The 18,357-nt window shown below is 41.7% G+C and overlaps 1 protein-coding gene across 5 annotated transcripts in view; it reads right to left on the bottom strand.

Moving 5' to 3' along the window:
• RTN4 (reticulon 4) overlaps window positions 1–17,659 on the bottom strand; it is a 41,514-nt gene extending 23,855 nt beyond the window's left edge. The window contains exons 1-3 of one of the 5 annotated variants that reach the window (XM_075595956.1): window positions 16,983–17,659; window positions 7,211–7,267; window positions 3,456–5,801 (exon numbers count right to left, since the gene is read on the bottom strand). In XM_075595956.1, the coding sequence (XP_075452071.1) occupies window positions 3,456–5,801; window positions 7,211–7,267; window positions 16,983–17,403 (2,824 nt within the window). In that variant the 5' untranslated portion in view covers window positions 17,404–17,659. Of the gene's footprint in view, window positions 1–3,455; window positions 5,802–7,210; window positions 7,268–13,257; window positions 13,294–16,982 lie in introns of all 5 variants that reach the window. The other 4 variants (XM_075595957.1, XM_075595958.1, XM_075595959.1 and 1 more) reach the window with 4 other exon arrangements.
• Between the last annotated feature and the right edge of the window lie 698 nt (window positions 17,660–18,357).

The following is an 18,357-nucleotide window of genomic DNA, read 5'->3' on the forward strand; positions in this document are numbered from 1 at the left end:
CATTTCGTCACAACAAATACATTGTTTGGAGAAGAACAATTTAAAACCATTTTCTGCCACGGGTAGTTGCCAACGGCATTGCCAAGCAGGATTCCTGAGACTTTCTATGTACCTATGAAAACTATACATTGTTTAGAACAATATAAGCTATTCAGCAATGTCTTCCACAAATTGATTGAATGTATGAATGAGCCCGAGATGTCAAATATGTCAGGAGGGCAAGGGAGGGAGAGAACTTAAACTTGTCTAACTAACTTAATTTGTTGAATAAAATAAACACTACATGTTATTTCCCTGGGTTTCCCTGTGTGCATGGATACCAGGACGTACAGTAAGTTTACATGCAATTTTGGCCAACACAAGCCCTAAAATACAACTTTGTAAGAAGGCGGACAACTGTAAATTATTTTTTAAAGGCTGAATACAGAAAGTGGCACCCCATGAACTCTGGGTCCCTTGAGTTCTTGAATACTAGATATGTAATTGTTTACATGAGGTTTTTGCAAACAGGGGATTTAAATTAGCAAGACTGTGCAAGGTTCTTCACACCTCGCGGCTGAATGCAAAAAGTGTGCATGCTACCATTTGCAAGGCAAAAGGCAACTGTAGCCAAAAAAATACCCATATGACGTATTTTTCTGAAGGTACACACAATAAATGTAAACATGGGCAACCTTTTTCGCGGGGGGAAATTTTTTTTTTTTTTTTTTTAAAAAGCCTAGCATGGAATCAGTTTTATTATTTAAATAAATTTACACGGTTTTCAACACGGATTCCAGGCAAGACTTTTTTGGGGAGGAAATAAATTACCCATGTTTAGATTTATGCCCAGATATATAATGGTTTACATACTGTATTCATGAACCTCAAGGCGTTAACATTTAGTATTCCTTTCTATTATTACACAGCTTGCGGTGTTAGGAATTGTAATGCAAAGTAAATTGGAGAAAATGATCAAGACCACCATTTTAAATAGAAACATTCAGAAATGTTTTTTGCGGAAACATGTTGGAAATGCTTCCATGACTTTAGACATGCATTTTCAGAAGATCTATACTTTTATGGGGTTATTTTTATGCTAGAGGGCAGTTTTGTTCAAGGATGTTAAAATCTGAAGCTCAGGGTCTTACTTTTTTCTCAAATATCCCCCAACTTCAGATTTTGACATCCTAAGTAAGACAAAATACCAGACAGCATAAACCGCCTCGACTAAAAAGTATATATTTTGGAAATTACACACCCAATGAAGTGCACACACGAGCAATTGTCTTTTCCCACAAAATCTATTTTCAGGAACCACCTTTTCACTGCCCAGATTAGATGTTCCCTATAAAGGCAATGGAAAGTTCATATTTTTGCAGTAACATTTTTAGACCAGCATCAGTGTTGTAATGTAGCCTAGGAAACCATATAGTGCATCAAAAGTTGCATGTTACATAGATATTGGTCCCATGTGCATATTTGGTCAAAACACCAATCTAATTTTCACGCAAGAAAAACGAAGAAATAATTAGTCATCCTCTACAATGCAGTATTTAATGTGACTATCCAGACTTTGACTGGATGATCTAGATTTGCCTACTTCAAGAAAACATTGCATGCACTATTTTTAGTTAAAACGCTTTTACATGGAAAGGGGTGGTGGATCCCAGAGTAGCATTAGACCGATTAACACCACTATTTTCTCATGTAATCAGAACCGACATTTTCTGCAAGTAGAACAATAAGAGGAATCATGGGGTGGTCCCTTTCTACAACAAAATGAAAATTGTGTTTGAATCTTCAGTGCCAGGGTGGAGGCTTGCGATACATATATAGGTGTGTGTATGGAATAAATATAACTGATAGTAAACCGCTCACCACATAGTAATATTATGAAAGGTAGCCGGTGCAAAGGGATAGTACTGGCATAGCTAGTAAATAAGAAGACATAGAAGGTCTCCCACAGATCACTTTTACCACTGCACAAACAGGCTAATGATAGGTGTTGATAGGGGTAAGGTGCGCCCTGACATATCGAAGGCCTGTAGGAGATACCAATTGTAATTGCACCCAATTCTAGGAGTGAACAATTACCACTAAAAGCCTAAATTAGGCAAAACAAAAAACATATATATATATCATAAAGACGCATAATCAATAAGCATAAAAACATCTAAAAACACAAGGTGTGGGTGATAACAGGAGGCTAATTGATATATACTTCAATGTTTAGTTCATTAAATGAATGTATGGAATAAGCCACTCATCAGTGGCAAGTAGCACTGGGAGGGCCTCAGAGTTGGGATTGACTGATTTGCTTCTGGCACTCAGCTGTTTCTGAAGTCACGCCCCACATGCTTTGCATAACGCACACAAATGATCAATATTTAATCTTTAAACACACGTGTTAATTAGCATGCAGTCCCGCAGGCCGCCAAAGAGGTAAATTCTGTACACATGGAGTGACAGTTCCCATCACGTACCAGATATTGTCATAAGGGTGCTGCAAGAAACTGATCAGCAAAGCATTTGCACAGGCAAAACCTTTCCCCCTTTATCAGCCCTCTAAGGACAGGGTGGTATAAAAGGGCAAATAAAGCACATTTGACAAATACTTTCCAATTCAGAGGCCCCAATAAATAAAATCTAATTTGCATTTTTAAATTGCCCTGTCCTGCAAGAGCCAATATAGATAAGGGCGAGAGTAAAGTTGCATGTGTAAACTTGTCAGTGGCAGCGAGAGAATATAATCCCTCCCAAGTCTCAGTTTACACAGTGTACAAAATTAACTTTAAAAATAATGAAGGTTTTACTCATGGGAAAAGGCATCACACAGACTTAACCATGCTCCTGCCCTCATTACACTCTAGGCTTAGGTGGAATTAGCCCATTTAAATGACAAGCCATGCTTTCTGTTCCATCACTGCCACCCTGTTTTTTTTATTGCAGTTTAAATACCACTAGCCAGGATGCACTACCAGGATTTGTGCAAACAAGATTTAGCTAACAGATGGAGAAAAAGGAAGAAAAGGAAGGTGGTCCGTGACTAGTGAACGGCAGGTTATGTTTTTGCCATTACTTCTTAGGCATATATCCAAATGATCAAGCTCACCATGACAACCAAAATAGACACGCCATTGTTTTATCATAGGCCTCGGGAGAAGCAGACTCCAGAGGAAACGTATTCCTTGGGAACCTCTAAAGATAGATATAAGAGCATAACAGGGATAGCTCATGCTAATTAGAATGGTCCTGAGCCTGCTGTGCACTGAACCGACTGAGGAGAACCCATTTATACATAAGAAAAAACAACAAAAAAACTAGCAAGTATGTATACAAATAACCTTGCATTACACAAGATACATTCCTGCGACACAGTATCTTATGTTTAGCACAATGAAACACAACATCCGCCAAGGTTTGACGTTGGAAGTATAGAAAATATATAGTTCAGGGAAGTGTATACACATTACCTGACAACTTTAAGTCGGATGAAAGCAAAGGAGCACCAACTGAAGGGTCTTTGCCTTCATTCTTTTCTTTCTTGGCAGGAATGTCAAGATCAGCTTCCTTCACAAGGGTTGCAGGTCTAGGTTTAGCAACAGTTTCTTCGGCAACTAAGGATTCACCCTTTGGTGCGAGGTACACACCGGGTACATCAGACACTGCTTTACTGAAATCATTGGACTTTCCAGAACGATGGGAAGGTTCAGTTGTTCCATGTTCATTATTAATAAGCGACTCATCGTGGTATAATTCAGAGTATGTTTCTTGCTTTGTCTCAAGACTGGATTTATTTTTCAGAATTTGGTCCTCTGGTGGCTGAACGTCATGACCCACCTCTCTTTGAGCATCACCAAGGGCTTTGGAGTAGAAGTTTTCTGCTCCTGGAATTGTTGGCCTGCTTTCAAAGCCTGCCCCCTCAGTGATTGGTGAATACTTGGAGCTGGAGAACTCTGCAGAATAAATTACCTTTCCAAACTCTTCCATTTGAAGTGGCTTATCTTGCTTCTTGGACATTTCTGCAACAGGTACTTCCTCCAAATGGTCAGTAGAAGTTTTATAAATATTTAGTTCAGGTTGAGTAGATTCTAAATAGGCTTTGGTTGGAGAAGACGCCTGCAATTTTTGATCACTTTCATGTCCCCTCTCTGAAGTCATGTTCTGAGGCTTAACACCACTTGTCATAACACCGAGAGCTTCCCTTGGGATCACTTCCGGTTCCCAGTGCTTATATGAAGGTTCACTATGTTCAGATTCTGGAGAACTGTCGTCAAAGTACTGAATAAACTGGGAGTCAAATTCATTCTTTACTACATTTGAAAGATCTGTAAAACCTGGTGCAGCAGATTCAGTTGTGATGGTTTCTTTTATTAGATCACATGCTATAGATATATAGGGGGTTTCAGCCTCTTCAAATGTTGCACCTTGCTCTGGTTTCACACATGTAACAGCACGATCTTTGTATGCTTTTAAAATGGGTTTGTTTACTGCTTCTTCATAAGAAGGTGGTTTCTCAGACTCAAATTTGATCTCTTTGACTGTAGGAACATTTTTTATTGGGGAGACATCAGGTTGAAGAGCAATGGCATCCAAGTCAACAGCAGCTGCAGTTAATGGTGCCTCCGTTACTATATCAGGCAAAACTGGTGATGAGACAGAATCAGGGTCTTCAAATAATGCAGGAGGTTGTGTTGAAGGACCAACAGGTTTCTGCACAGATACAGAAGCAGTTTGAACCAAATCAATTTTCGATTCATAACCGGGCTTTGGTATTCCAAACTCATGGACTTCACTTTCATAGGCTTCTTGTACAATGTCTGGAGTAAGCCCTTCTGATTTGTTTGTTACCTGGGCTGGAGGGGATCCAGATGCACTCTGCGTTGTAATGTAATCTCCTTCTTGGCCTACATGTTCAAAGAATGGGTTTACCGTTGCAATGTTCAAACCAAAATGTAATGAGCTCGAGTGAGCTTCAATTTCTTCCATTTTTTTCTCATCTGTTTTATTTCGTACAATAGGGCCCCCTCCGATAGAAAAGGGATTGCTATTTTCCAAAGCAGCAAACATTTCATAATTCGAAGAGACTTTTGATTGGGAAGATTCTGGTGGTACAGCTTCAGGAGTAACAGGAGAATCATAATCATACATGTCCATTTCTTTCTCTTCAGTATACTTTTCTTTCATCTGCATATTACTTTCCAAGTTTAGATTGCCAACATCACTTTTACATTTCTCAGCCACGGGTGTACCTTCATAATCAATGTCCCATGAGCTTGTGTTCACAAATGGTTTAAAATCAACATACTGCTCCCCAAATGCTTCTTTGAAATTATCTGAAAACTCTTCATGAGGGGGTCCAACAGATTTTAGCATGCCTGAAAACATCTCTTTAGCAGACTGTGCAAATAATTGTGTGTGGTCTTCGGATATGGTCTCTTGCTGAGAGGTGGGGTGTTCAACCACATAACCTTTTTCAGAAAAGATAACATCTTCCTTTATTTGGTCTAAAACTGAAGCTTCTTGTTTGCAGCCTGCAGTTACGTCAGAATAATCATGCACCATATTACCCACATTCTCTGCTAGAGAAAAGTCGCCTATGGTCCTCGATACTGCATACATATTACTAATGGATCCATGCAAAGCTTCCGTTGCGGGTAAGTCAGCAGGAAAAGCAACAGTGACTGCATGCTCTTTAGAAGAATCAGCAGAGAGAGGAGACAGAGAAGGAAGGGAAGTAGTAGACTCAAGCAGAAGAGATGCAAGTTCTTCTTGGCCGGCCGACACAGTGCTAAAAGGCTGCAGCTCCATTACTTTGTCTGTGACCATGAACAGAAAGGAAAGTTATAAGTAGCATACAGAAAGAAGTCACAGCTAAATTATTGCAAAGGAGCAGAAGATAGTGTTAGTTACAGACTTAACAGGCAATTGTTTTTGTGAACATGAAAGAAACATCTCTAAAATGCATTTCCCCAAAGTGCAATTGCCATATGTTAATCATTTTTTTTAAATTTTATTACTAATTTTTTTTAGCCCAAACCAAAAATTAAAATAGCTGCCAAGCCCCCTCTCGATTAATGACCCTCATCAGAGAAGCTCAGGATAAGCCAGCTTCTCCGATCTGAACCTTTGTACAACTCCGTGCTTCCTGGTGGGTTAAAGCAAGTTAGAATAAAGCAAACAATGCAAAGCGAGCATTTGCTGCAGGCCCTAGCAGCAAGTCGCCATCATGCAAGGACGCCAACAGAAGGTGGCGGACCGTTTTCATTCAGATCGTGGGAGCAAAAGTCCCATGATGGCCACTGCATCCAGCAACTCGAGATTAAAAGGGCATCACACAGAGACATCACTTTCAAATATCTTGCAAGTGAAGATGCAGTCCGTCATATTTGGGGGAAACTGCACATTTTAAAGTCAGGCCACACAATGAGGTGGCAGAATACAGTGGCAGTAAATAGGCTGAAGTATGCTTACAAATAGTATTGTTACTAAACAAGGATTTTCTGCCTTTTTAAAAAAAAAAAAATGCACTGCGATCTGAAAACGCAGTGTTGCGTCCTTGCACCTACTTTAAAGTCGCAGTCTCACTTCAACTCAAAGTTTAATAACAAGAAGTATAAACGACAAGTGTGACTGCCCTTATTAAAACAAGTGCAACTTTTAGACCAGAAGTTTTGTTATCAAAAAGCCTATCCTAATTCCCGTTAAGCATTGTGTGGACAACATTACAAAACACCAGTGGCTCCTTTTCTGAATAAAATCTGAAAACTACTCACCCAAAATTGTGTTCAGATATAATATACGATATCCTGGTGTGTGGCACCACAAATGTTTAATCCACACTAACTTGACGTGAAACCACCCATTACATAGGAGTATAATTACATATATACAAAATATCTTTATTTGGTGCGTTGTTAGAAAACAAAAAAAAACCACCAAGGTCATTTTAAAATAAAAATATTTTTTTCCTAAAGTGTATGCAAGTGTTTGCTTTACGGCTTAATAACACGAACAGATTAAGAAAAATACATACGGTCAGTTTAATATAGGTGATTGTTTTTCCCACTATAAAGGGACCAATCACTGGTTTTAAGCACTCCTTATATTTTCCTGTGAAATGTTCAGAGATTATACCGCAGACATAAATAACAGACAGACTAAGCAAGCATTAGGGTTAATGCAGTAAGGGAAAGATACAAAGTGCAGGATAGCAGAAAGAACTTGCCTGCAGAGGAGAGCATCAAAGGTGCAGAAGCAGCAGGAAGAGGAGAAAGGTTCTTATCTGAAAAACAAATACAACAAGACCTCAGCAGAAATTAAGATGCTTAGATTGAAAGTGAAAAAGCAAGCTAGAGTCCACAACAGTTCATTACTTAAAATCAAAAGCATGACACTTTGGGGAGAAAAATCCTGAGGATAGTATTATGGGCAAATATTATACTGAGCCTTGTTTGAACAATTAAATGAGTAGATTACCAAAACCACACATTACTTGAGAAGGTACACAAGGATTATTTCAGGATTTATTAAACAATCGTTCTTCAATCTGATTTGTTAACCTGTTCCATATTGGAGAAGCTCGCAACAGCTTGAAAGCTCACCAACTGGTTATGGCAACGATTTGTCTGGGAAAGCAAAGGCATCACCTGTAGGAATACCGATCGAGGCATTTCTTCCACCCATCCCAAAATCGTTAGAAAGAAGTTTAAAAGTTACAGAAACAAAAAGATAAAAATCAACAATGTTACAATTTACAGACAATATAATGTAGCATAATGAAGACATGGCATTTCCAAACTACTCCCATATCATTTTGGTTATTGCCACCCAAATTGGTTCTGTGAGGGTACATTGCAAATTAACATACATCATTGGAGCTTTTAAACATTTGCTGAACAGCCATTTAAATATTTTTTTTTTCAGATAAGCACAATTCCCTAATCTTTTAGATGGGGAAATGGTGATTAGTTTGTTGAGGACATACCCTAAGTGGCCAATGGCTACTTGGGAAAGCATCTCAAAATGGACATGAGGCACTAGTGAATAGAAAGCCCTTGGTTAAAAATCTGTAACCGATTTTGTTTTAAAAACAATGGCATTTGATGTTTGAATATGTTATTCCAGTAGTGCGCAAGATTACAATGGGGGGGGGGGGGGGCGTGAGGCCCCTGCATTACTCCACTTATCTTGATTCAGCCGGCTGTGTGACACGTCGCCATGGCAACACGGCACCAAATCATGTCGTGGAGTCATGGAATGACCTCCGCATGCTGGGAAGCATGGTAGGGGGACGTGAGCACCGGAGGGGGGGCGCAGCGTGAATATTTTGCGCACTCCTGTCTTAGATTCTTCCTCTCTTTGCAGTCATACATACCTGCCACAGGACCAATATAGCGATATCTGCAATTGCATAACATCACCAATATCACGATGTCCTTCCTACAGTGCATTGTGGCCAGACTTGCTGGAGTAAATAAGTACACATTCGTACAATGTGTGTCAATAAGTATTTTTTTTTTTATTCTAAGGTTAAGTACAAAACCTTACAAAGTGATTCAAATGTTCCAGGGTAGGGTTTAATTACCAAGAGTAGAAATAAAATTAATGTTTTATGCTAGTTTCTGTAAAAAGAAAATACCCCATCAATCAGCATATATTTCAGAGAAACTACGATACCTGCTTATTCATTACAATGTATATGGGGTAAAAAAAAATGCAGAAATCCTGTGCTCCTCCCAAATTGGCGCAAAATGTTTTTGTGAAATTCATAACAAAGGAATAATTTAGTTGCATCTTGTGATGGATAAAAAAAAAATTCCAAGCCAGCCAGTTACACAGTATACTCCAAAATAGGTTTGACCAATACCCATTGCTGTCGGAGGAGCTTACATCCCATTGTGTTGAAAGAATCTAGTAGTGAGGGAGTTAACCAACTTCAGCCTAGCCAGTGACAACTCACTGGCATACATTTGTTTATTTTGTTCATCCACTAGTCAATATTGAATCCATTATGTCCCCAAATCATGGTATCCAGATACAAGACATTGACATTTGTGGAAACAATCAAAAGGTAGTTAGTTCTCTGTTCTCAATAGAAACAAACTGATAATGTACATGCACCATTTTTTCCCCATTCTGGATTTTCAGCCATCAGGCTCATTAAAAAGATACATGGGATTCACTTGCAAAGCCCAGACATCACTAACCACTTCGGATCTATCGTCTTGCAATCAACAAGGTTACTTTGTACATAAAAGTTGGAGCTCACTGTAAATATACATTGTATACAAAAGGTCAACATTCGCTCCAGGCACGTTGTGTGTAACATGGAGTTCACTGCACGACAAATAACTAAGGTAGCATTCATACTATACATCGGCCTTCAAACATCTGGACTGAAGGTCTGTTTCACAACAGCTTAAACCCCCAGTCTAGGAACAATCAGTGTACTTTATGGGCCACGTTTTCATTGTCAGACAACAATGTTAAGGAGTCGTACCAGGTTTCTGAGTACATTCTAAACTATGGGCATATTGCAGGAGATTGACAAGCTTTTAAAAACCCAGAGATTGTTATTTAGGTAGTGGCATACAATCAGAAACTAGGGTCTAATAGTACAACAAATAAACTGAATTCAAAACAGATCATTGCGGAGGAAGAGTTTGCAAACTTTACCCCAGGCCTCTTGTTTTGCAACAACTTGTCAGTTTATTTATTTATTTTTTTCTACATATACTGCAAGGCTTACAGAAGGTTTCTAGTGAGTGCGGCAGAACAAAAGCAGAAGTGCTAGAATAAGAGGTCCGTGCTCTGAAGCTGGACGGTGGAAGCATACTGTATGGGGAGATGAGGAAGTGCTTTTTGCGGAAGGGTAGTAGATGCATGGAAAAGCCTTCCAGAGGTGGTAGATGCCAATACAGCATGGAAATTTTAAAAAATAAAAAAAGTTTCAGATTGCCTTACATCATACATATAAAAGCCACATATCAAATAGGGCCAGTATGATTGACTTCCTTAGAAAGATTCAACTCACCCTTAGACTGATTTTACTATTCATAAGACATATTTTGCATTTCTTCAAGAACACTGGAGTCAAAACATCAGCTCCTTAGGTTTGTCCGTTACACCAATATCGTCAGAATTATTTTGGTTGCAAACAGTAGACAGAACAAGTGACCTCATGTTTGAGTGCTGCAAACCATTTTGCAACCAAAATACATTTTGCAAGAGTCCTCCAGAGCAGTGGCGCGCCCTCCCCCCGCCCCCTTACCTCAGTTCTCTGCGTCAAATGGCACTGCTTTGCCATGGCGAAACGTCAGCCGTCTGAATCGCTGCAATTAATAGGTTGCAGGGGTCTCCCGCGATCCCCAGGCATTTCATTTAAATGCCGTGGGGGAAGAGCGCGGGGCCTCTGCAACCACCGCGACCCCCACAAAAATCGCCCGCACCCCATTTTGCACAACCCTGCTCCAGAGCATTTGCTTGTCACTGAAGTGTTAAGTATCAATCAGCTACAATTAACATATTAAATAGTCATAGATAACCTTGAGTCCAGAGACTGCATCTTTAAAAACATGGGAGTATAACTGAACTGTTCCACATGTTATAAAATCAGCCCTGAACAAAACAAGAAGACTGTTCCTGCTCAGCACATTAAGATTACCGTTAGAAATTCCATATTAACCAAATAAATGACATTTGCCAACCAGCAGCAGTGCATTACGATTTGATTTAAAGGAAAAAAAAAAAAAAAAAGGCTCAAAGTTAGCACTGCCAGCAGAACAGGTCGTGCAAAGCTCTTTAGCACAGAGTGTCACGTAAAGTACAGCTTAAAAAAAAATATTTGCAAAGAAAGTAATCAGATGAACAGATCTAGCATAGATGGGGAACAAAACAAGCTATTCTATCCATAAAACGTACATCTTAATGCAGTAGGTTTTCAAAATATCGATAATGAAAACCAACTATGGGCTGCTTTCATTATCCAAGGTTTTAAAGTATCAATCAATCAATAAAAGCAGCAGTGACAATAGAGCTCATCTCTGAACCTGCAGCCAGAAGGAGCAAAGAAACCCTAAGGGGCCTATGCAGAGAGCAGCGCTATTTCGAAATTCGCCATTTTTTGGAGAAAATCGCGCAGAAAGCAGCAGAAAATGGCGAGTTCCGAAAAACGCGCCAATTTTTCTTTTCTATTTGTAAAACTCGCCTCGCGGCTGGCGAGAACCTCAATCTCGCCAGTTTTAAAAATATCCGTATGCAGAGAGGCGCGAACGGCATCTAGCGGCTGTTCACGCCAATAAAATGGCGCGATTGTCTCCGTTTTGCCTCGCCAAAAAAAACTGCCGCTCGCGGCCATTGCAAAGGGGAAAAAAAAGGCGCGAATTTGTTTTAACACATTTCTGAAGCGCGCATCTCGCCAATTTAAACTCGCCACACGCATCCATGTTAAACATAGCAGAATTCGCACTTTTCTGCATATGGAGATTAAAACTCTCCAAAAAAGCTACTTTTTAATAAATTCGCCAATTTTAAAATTCGCTGCTCTCTGCATAGGCCCCTAAATGTGACTGAGAAACCAGCCTGATCTTAGATCAGAGGGCTGCCACGTCTGTCTTTTCCCAGGGAGAAAACAGGCCATGTGAAACAGATTACTCTGCCCTCACATTTCTGTAAGAACCCAAACATACATTTGAAAGCTTGCATTTAGTAGTAGTCATACATGTATGGTCAATTATCTACCACTGGGCTAATCAGAGTGTGACTAAATAGGTGAATGTATAATTTACTGCGTAACTTCATCCAAGCTTAGATTGTGTGATGTAGGTCATGGGTAGAGTGATTCAAGTGTACTAGCTGTGGTCTGCTGCATTATATATAGCACGTTCTAAAACAGTGCTGCTCAACGCCAGTCCTCAAGCCTCCCCAGCAGGTCAGGTTGAGAGGATATTCCAGCTAAGCGGGCGGCGCTTGCCGAGTTTGCACAAAGTAAAGTGAATTCTCACGGGCACGCACGCTCTCCCAAACTTGGCGCTTGGGAAGTCAAAAAAAGAGTGATTGAAGCGCACTCAATAGGCCCTGATGCAACACCCCACGCGCGCTCGCAAAATTCGCAGGACACCCGCGCTTATGCTTGGAGAGTTGTGACGTCACCACATAAACATGAGCGAGGGCAGCGCCAGCGGGGCCACAGCCTAAAGCACAGTTGTCACAATCAGAGGCTGAGTCGAGGCACTCCATTTTGACACTTAAATACATACATATATTTTGTGGGGGCTCAGGGGTTCCCAAAAAGAGCCTGCTGGGGTTCTGTGTTTTGTTAATCTATTCTCAGCTGTTTCAGCTGTTGGAGGTTGGTGGCTCCTCCTTCCCAGGTTTTAAGCCCGCCCCTCCCCACTTCCCAAGTTAGTAGGCCCTTTCATTCTGCTGGATATAGATCCAATGTGGTCTTTCTCCCTCCTAATAGAGGTAAATGAGAATTTTAATCCCAATAGAGGTATATTATCTGGTAGTGTTAAGACTTGCGAACGGGTGTCTGCCTTGTCGTGGCTCGCAAGCTTACAACGCTTTGGCCAAAGACCCTTTTTCAAGAGAATATATAAGTATTTTACTGTGTATTTCTGTCATGTTGGATGTAGCATTGGGCTTCTCTGTCATCTGCTGAAGCAGGGATATCCTGAAAACCTAGCCCGTTGGGGAGGCTTGAGGACTGGAGTTTAGCACCCTTGTACTAAATCATGCAAACCAAGTTACCTAATCTGAAGCCAAATCCCCCTCACACAATTTCGCCTCCTATTGGGATGGTTACAGGCAGGGCAGATGTTAACTAGAATACCATAAGAAGCTCAAAGATGTAACACGCGACATTCCTCATACAGTACACAGGAAATTTGTCACCTTAAAATTAAAATCATGTAATTACAAACAAGTCGATTACTATTCTCATTTCTGTGTCAAAACATCACAGAATTAATAATTACTGAAATTGTCAAATAAATTAATGTAATAAATGAATTTAAACATTTTAAATGTACTGCTGTAACTGATGTACTTTCACCTTGGTAAATATTCAATTGTATATTACCGGAAATATAGCAGTAAAAATTAAATTAGGATGGACTGCATAATTCATATTAATTATGTTCTCCGGGGAACAATGAGAAATCAACACTTGGATCAGTATAATTAGTCATTATGTTCAATTGCCACAAGATCACAGTTGAAGATTAGCTATGATTTAATTGCATGTCTAATATCCACTTTTAAATGTTTTACCTTCCGTTTGAAGACACTGGGCTAAAAATGTATAGCCTGTGAATAAAATAGAAGGCACATGTCAGTCATTTGCTATAGAAGATGACGAAAGTGCGAAACAAGACACTGCAGCACTTTGAGCAATCCCAATTTTTACTATGAACCAATTAGTTAACGAGCTCAGTAAATATCTAAAATGCTATACAATACTACAGACATTTCTAAATATGAATCCAGAAACGTTAGCAGCATCTACTGCATCAGTACATGCATTACGCTTTATCTTTGTTGGCTTTAAATGAAATTAGCGGAATTGGAGGTAACATAGGATTCCTGTCTCTTGAAATAAAATTACCTTTGAGCGTAAAAAAGTGAAATCCCTGTTAATATATTGGTCATCCTTAATTTTTTTTGCAATGTGTTGCTGGCAACTTGGGCACTAAATGGGTTAAAGCAGCAATATCACATTCCCCCTTCTTTTTAATTAAATTTTTAGATGTAAATCACGTGACAATGCTACATTCTTACCTAAACTGGCAATCGTTTGGTGCTCCAGTTATAAATCCTAATTGGGTGCGTAATGAAATAAGCCTCCGTGTGCTGCAGTCTCAAATGTTGCAGCCGATATGTAACATTATTTTACGAAGTGTAACACATTGTTACAGCTTTCAGAGCAATATTCTGCTGTTTGGAACATAAGATGTTTGTGATACATTGTTGCCAAAGGGCAGAGTTAAAAAAGGTGTGTCGGAGCCTGTTTCAAAAGAGGAAGTGGATATGACTTTCTAAATGGTTGCTGTAGCAATCAAAAGGATGATCAGTGCAATAAAAATAGGCGCTTGTTTTGCAGCTTTAAAAACCATGTAGTCAAAGTCAAATAAATATATAAATATATAAATATATATATATATATTTATATATATATATATATAGACATTTTGGTTTCTAAGAAAATTAAGAATTTTCTTGTCGCCAGAAAAACTCTGAATTCTTAGCTCACACCGTTTACCAATTAGCATTAAAAAACAAAAAAAAGTAATTGATTCGTCTTGGTCCTCAGAGCAAATTCTGTACAACTTTGGAATCACCACAGGATTCTTTGCTCGAGTGGGTATAAGCCTCCAAGTGGCCATAAAAAAAGCAGTATACAGCCAGTTATTTGTTTGTCTTAGGCTGCACTTATAGTACTGGCTATGCGACCGCTGACGTCAGCTGTAGCTATTGCGATTCCTGCACTCTGGTGCAGGAGACCAAGGGAGGGTGACAGGGGGCGTGGCCATGAGCGGTACATGCTCATTGGCTGAACAGATCACATGCCGCTGATGTCACGCATCCGCCATGGGAGAGTGCAGGTATGTGTGTCACTCATGGATTGCTCTATAATCTCACAGAACACCTTTTGATGCTAGGGTGGCCTTGACACGCACTAGGGAGTGATCTAGCACTCATCTTTGCTTCAGAAAAATTTAAGCCCAAGCCAATATTTATAAACATATCACAGAATGTACACAGCATACGCTTTATTTAGCAGTTAATGTGCTAATTATTTAACTAGTTGTGCTCAAGAACCCTGCCAATGATATTGGCTGAGTTTCAAAGAAAATGTTTAGAAGTGTACCATGATAACTACTTTTTTTCTTCCTCTGAAGCACTGCGATGTGTGCAGGATAGAACTCACTGGAAATTAACATGAATTGATGCATGACTCTTGGGCATAGGTTGTAGCACAAGAACAAATATGATCTCACTGTTCATCCCTGTCATTAAGGCTTCGGTATTACTGAAATCTTGTGATGACCATTTTTATCATTTGGCTTCAAGTGCCATCCTTTCCCCGCTCACCTCTGGGCACGGAGAACGATACCACCACTGAGTAAAATGGAATAATATCCTCCCTAAACCAAAGCCCAACATCAGTTTAACACATCATTAAAAATATTAACTAGTTTAATGAAAACACTGACCCATAAAAACAATTACCAAGGAGAAAGTGCAGTTTGCCTGTAATGCACTTACCTATTTAAAGGTGCAGCCCTGTCTACTCAAAAACAGGCAACTTTTGATGCTTCCAAGCAGTCCATTAACCTTTGAAGATTAACACCCTCCACGACTGTTTTCCATTTATACCTATGACCACTAATTTCTAGTGTTGCCAGGGCTCACAAAATACAGTACCGACACCCATCCATTATTGTAACAATGGAGGTCAAAGAGCTATATACATTCATCGAATGGTACATATATTATATAAACACCAATATAGATATATGTTGGCCACCAAAATGTCTTTGCATTTAACACAATTTTCAAAGTCTAATATATTGGACTTTATTCCCACCCAGATAAGGGACTCTGGTGCAGAATTTCCCTGCATACAATGAACACATCCAAATAAAAACAGTAATTAAGTCAGTTCACAAAGAAGTGATGGTGTAGCCTGACACCAGGGGCTCCAATAGTCACACCCTCTGCCCCATGACTTGCTTATCTATGAATCCGGTCTCTCTCTAAGCAGCTTGCGCAGATAAGACTGGACCCCACCCGCAAAATGTCTTTTATGTACACTCACTCCTCACACTTCTATGGGACTAGGTGAGCCAGGCAGTACCTGGCAAGGAGAGGGTGACAAAGGCAAAGCAGCAGACATGCAGCACTGTACAGGGCCATGGTGGGCAGTCACGGGCATGCAGCACCATACAGGGATAAGGTGACAAAGGCACAGCAGCATCATACAAAGGACAGGGCAACCACAGAGATACAGTACAGGGACAAGGTCAGCCAGCATATGTGGATACTTGGAGCTATGAGACAGCATCATGAAGGATCAGTAGACAAAGGCTAAGAGATGGACACGCAATCAACCCCAACCACAGCTGGAAGGCCTAATACTAAATCACTGATATTTAGAACAATGGCAATGCTTTCAGAGCTGTACACCTGTTATTCACGTTTACCTCCACCAAGCAGTCATGTATCTGAAAGTAATATTTTAATTTATTGACGTTCAGTGGACACAAAGGACTACAGCTTTGATTGCTGTAAACTGTCAGTGATTTCCCTGCACAGTATAAAATATATAATTGCCCAGGATTATCACCAATTTAGAAGTTCTGAATCAGTATCTGCAGTATGATGGAAGTCAGCAATAACCAGCTGAGTCACAGTCACAACACAGATTATTTTTGGGGGGGGGGGGGGCTGGGGGGCTTTAGCCGTACAGACAGGATTTCGCGCACATGTCTATGTGAAGCAGATCTGAGGACATCATATCGGGATGTAAAAGCTACCATCATGAATGGGGGTTTCTTAATCTTCCTAAATGGAAAGAGGCGACCTTCAGCAGAAACAATAAACACGGCATATGTATATACAACTACAAATGCCAGTGTGGCATGAGGGGACCCAGCCATGACCCACCACCCCTGTCTGCAGTGGAAGCCTTACATGCGGAGTGATTGTGGGGGACAGGCAGGGTTGCAGACCCACAATTTAACTGTGTTCACACGTGGGATTTGTATGAGCACTTCCTAAATGTATTATTTATTTATAAAATATTTTACCAGGAAGTAATACATTGAGAGTTACCTCTCGTTTTCAAGTATGTCCTGGGCACAAATGTAAAGGGGGTGACCTTATCAGGGGTGAAGAATATAACTACACTTGCAGGGGTCGCAGGGTGGAGGGGGCTCGGCGTGGCACCGGCAGGCTCAGTGCGGGTGTTAGCGGGGCAGAGGGTCCACACTCACCCACGGATCCGGAGGGGGCTCTGCGTGGCACCGGCGGCCGCTCCTCCGCGGGGGCACTGGGCACTGCGGGGGCCCGGGGAGGGGCGCTGCTGATGCTGCTGGGCTCCTCATCCTCGGGTGATGGCTCCAGGCTGTCTGCCCAGCTCGGCCTCTCCTCTTCGTCCTCCTCTTCCTCCAGGTGCCGAGTCGGGAAGGAGACGGTGAAGGGCGGGTGAGACGGGTCGCCGGTCCCTCCGGTCAGGTCCAGCACGTCCATACCTTCCCATCGCTTCGGCTTCTGCGCTCCTGCTCCGGTTAAGTCCAGCACGTCCTCATCCAGCCACCGCTGCGTCTCCGCGGCGTCCTCGCCCGCCTCTCTCGCGGCCTCCTCGGCGGTGCTGGACGACACGAGCGGGGACTGGTCCTTCCACGTATCTGCCATGTCGGGTCTGGGAGAGAGGGACGGGGTTGTAATTAGACGGGGAGGTGAGAGCTGGGTGTGATGTCGGCTGCGAGAGAAGTGCGCCACCCGTGTCTGAGCGGCCGGGGAGGGAGGAGGAGAGGGAGGCTGTAACAATGCGGAGGAGGGAGACACACAGGGGCTGCGCCACGCCCTGGTGACTCAGACACTGCGAGCAAAAGTAGCAGTCATGGCGGCCGCAACCGAAAGGCGCCTAGGACGGGGCAGGGCAGCCAATCAGAAGGCAGGCTGGTGCAGTCGCGGCGTCTCCACGGCCAATGGGAGAAATCGATGATCGCAGCCAAGGAGGGTTTGGTTAGAGAGCGCTGATTGACAGTCGGTTGAGCCACTTGCAAGGTTCATGGGAAAAAAGGGATTGTGGGCGGGGCGCGGAGGGAGCCGTTTGCCAATCAACAAGCGAGACGGCGGTAATGTGACAAAGGGCAGGGTCGCTGCATGGTTGCTAGGCAGCCAACAATGACTACGCTTTAATGCCCCTGACTGACAGGCGGGTGAGCCACTCGCTGCATAGAGAGAGGCAATTAACGGAACTGGGTGATATCCAATGTGGGCTGCGATGTGCCAGTCGGCTGATTCGTATCCCTTTGTAAAGTAATAAGATACAGTACTAGCGAGGTAACCGAGCGAATCCTGCGGATTATAGACAGGTGTGAGAACCAATGGGGGCATAGAGAGAGGCTTGGTGGGCGGACTAACTGCCTACAGCAGCCAATCAGAGTGCGCGGTCCTCAGGGCTGAGTGCTGGGGCTGTCTGTGCCCCCCCCCCCCCCCCCCCCCCCCGCTGGCATGGGAGGGTGGAAAAGCAGACTTTGTTGAGTCATGGTTCATGTAATTCAGCTTTGCAGAAAAATGTATGTACTGTGTAACTCGTGTACCCTGTGCTTTATAAAAGAGACAATACAGTACAGGGTATTA

This window comes from Ascaphus truei, chromosome 4 (genome assembly GCF_040206685.1).
Source record: "Ascaphus truei isolate aAscTru1 chromosome 4, aAscTru1.hap1, whole genome shotgun sequence".
NCBI lineage: Eukaryota > Metazoa > Chordata > Amphibia > Anura > Ascaphidae > Ascaphus > Ascaphus truei.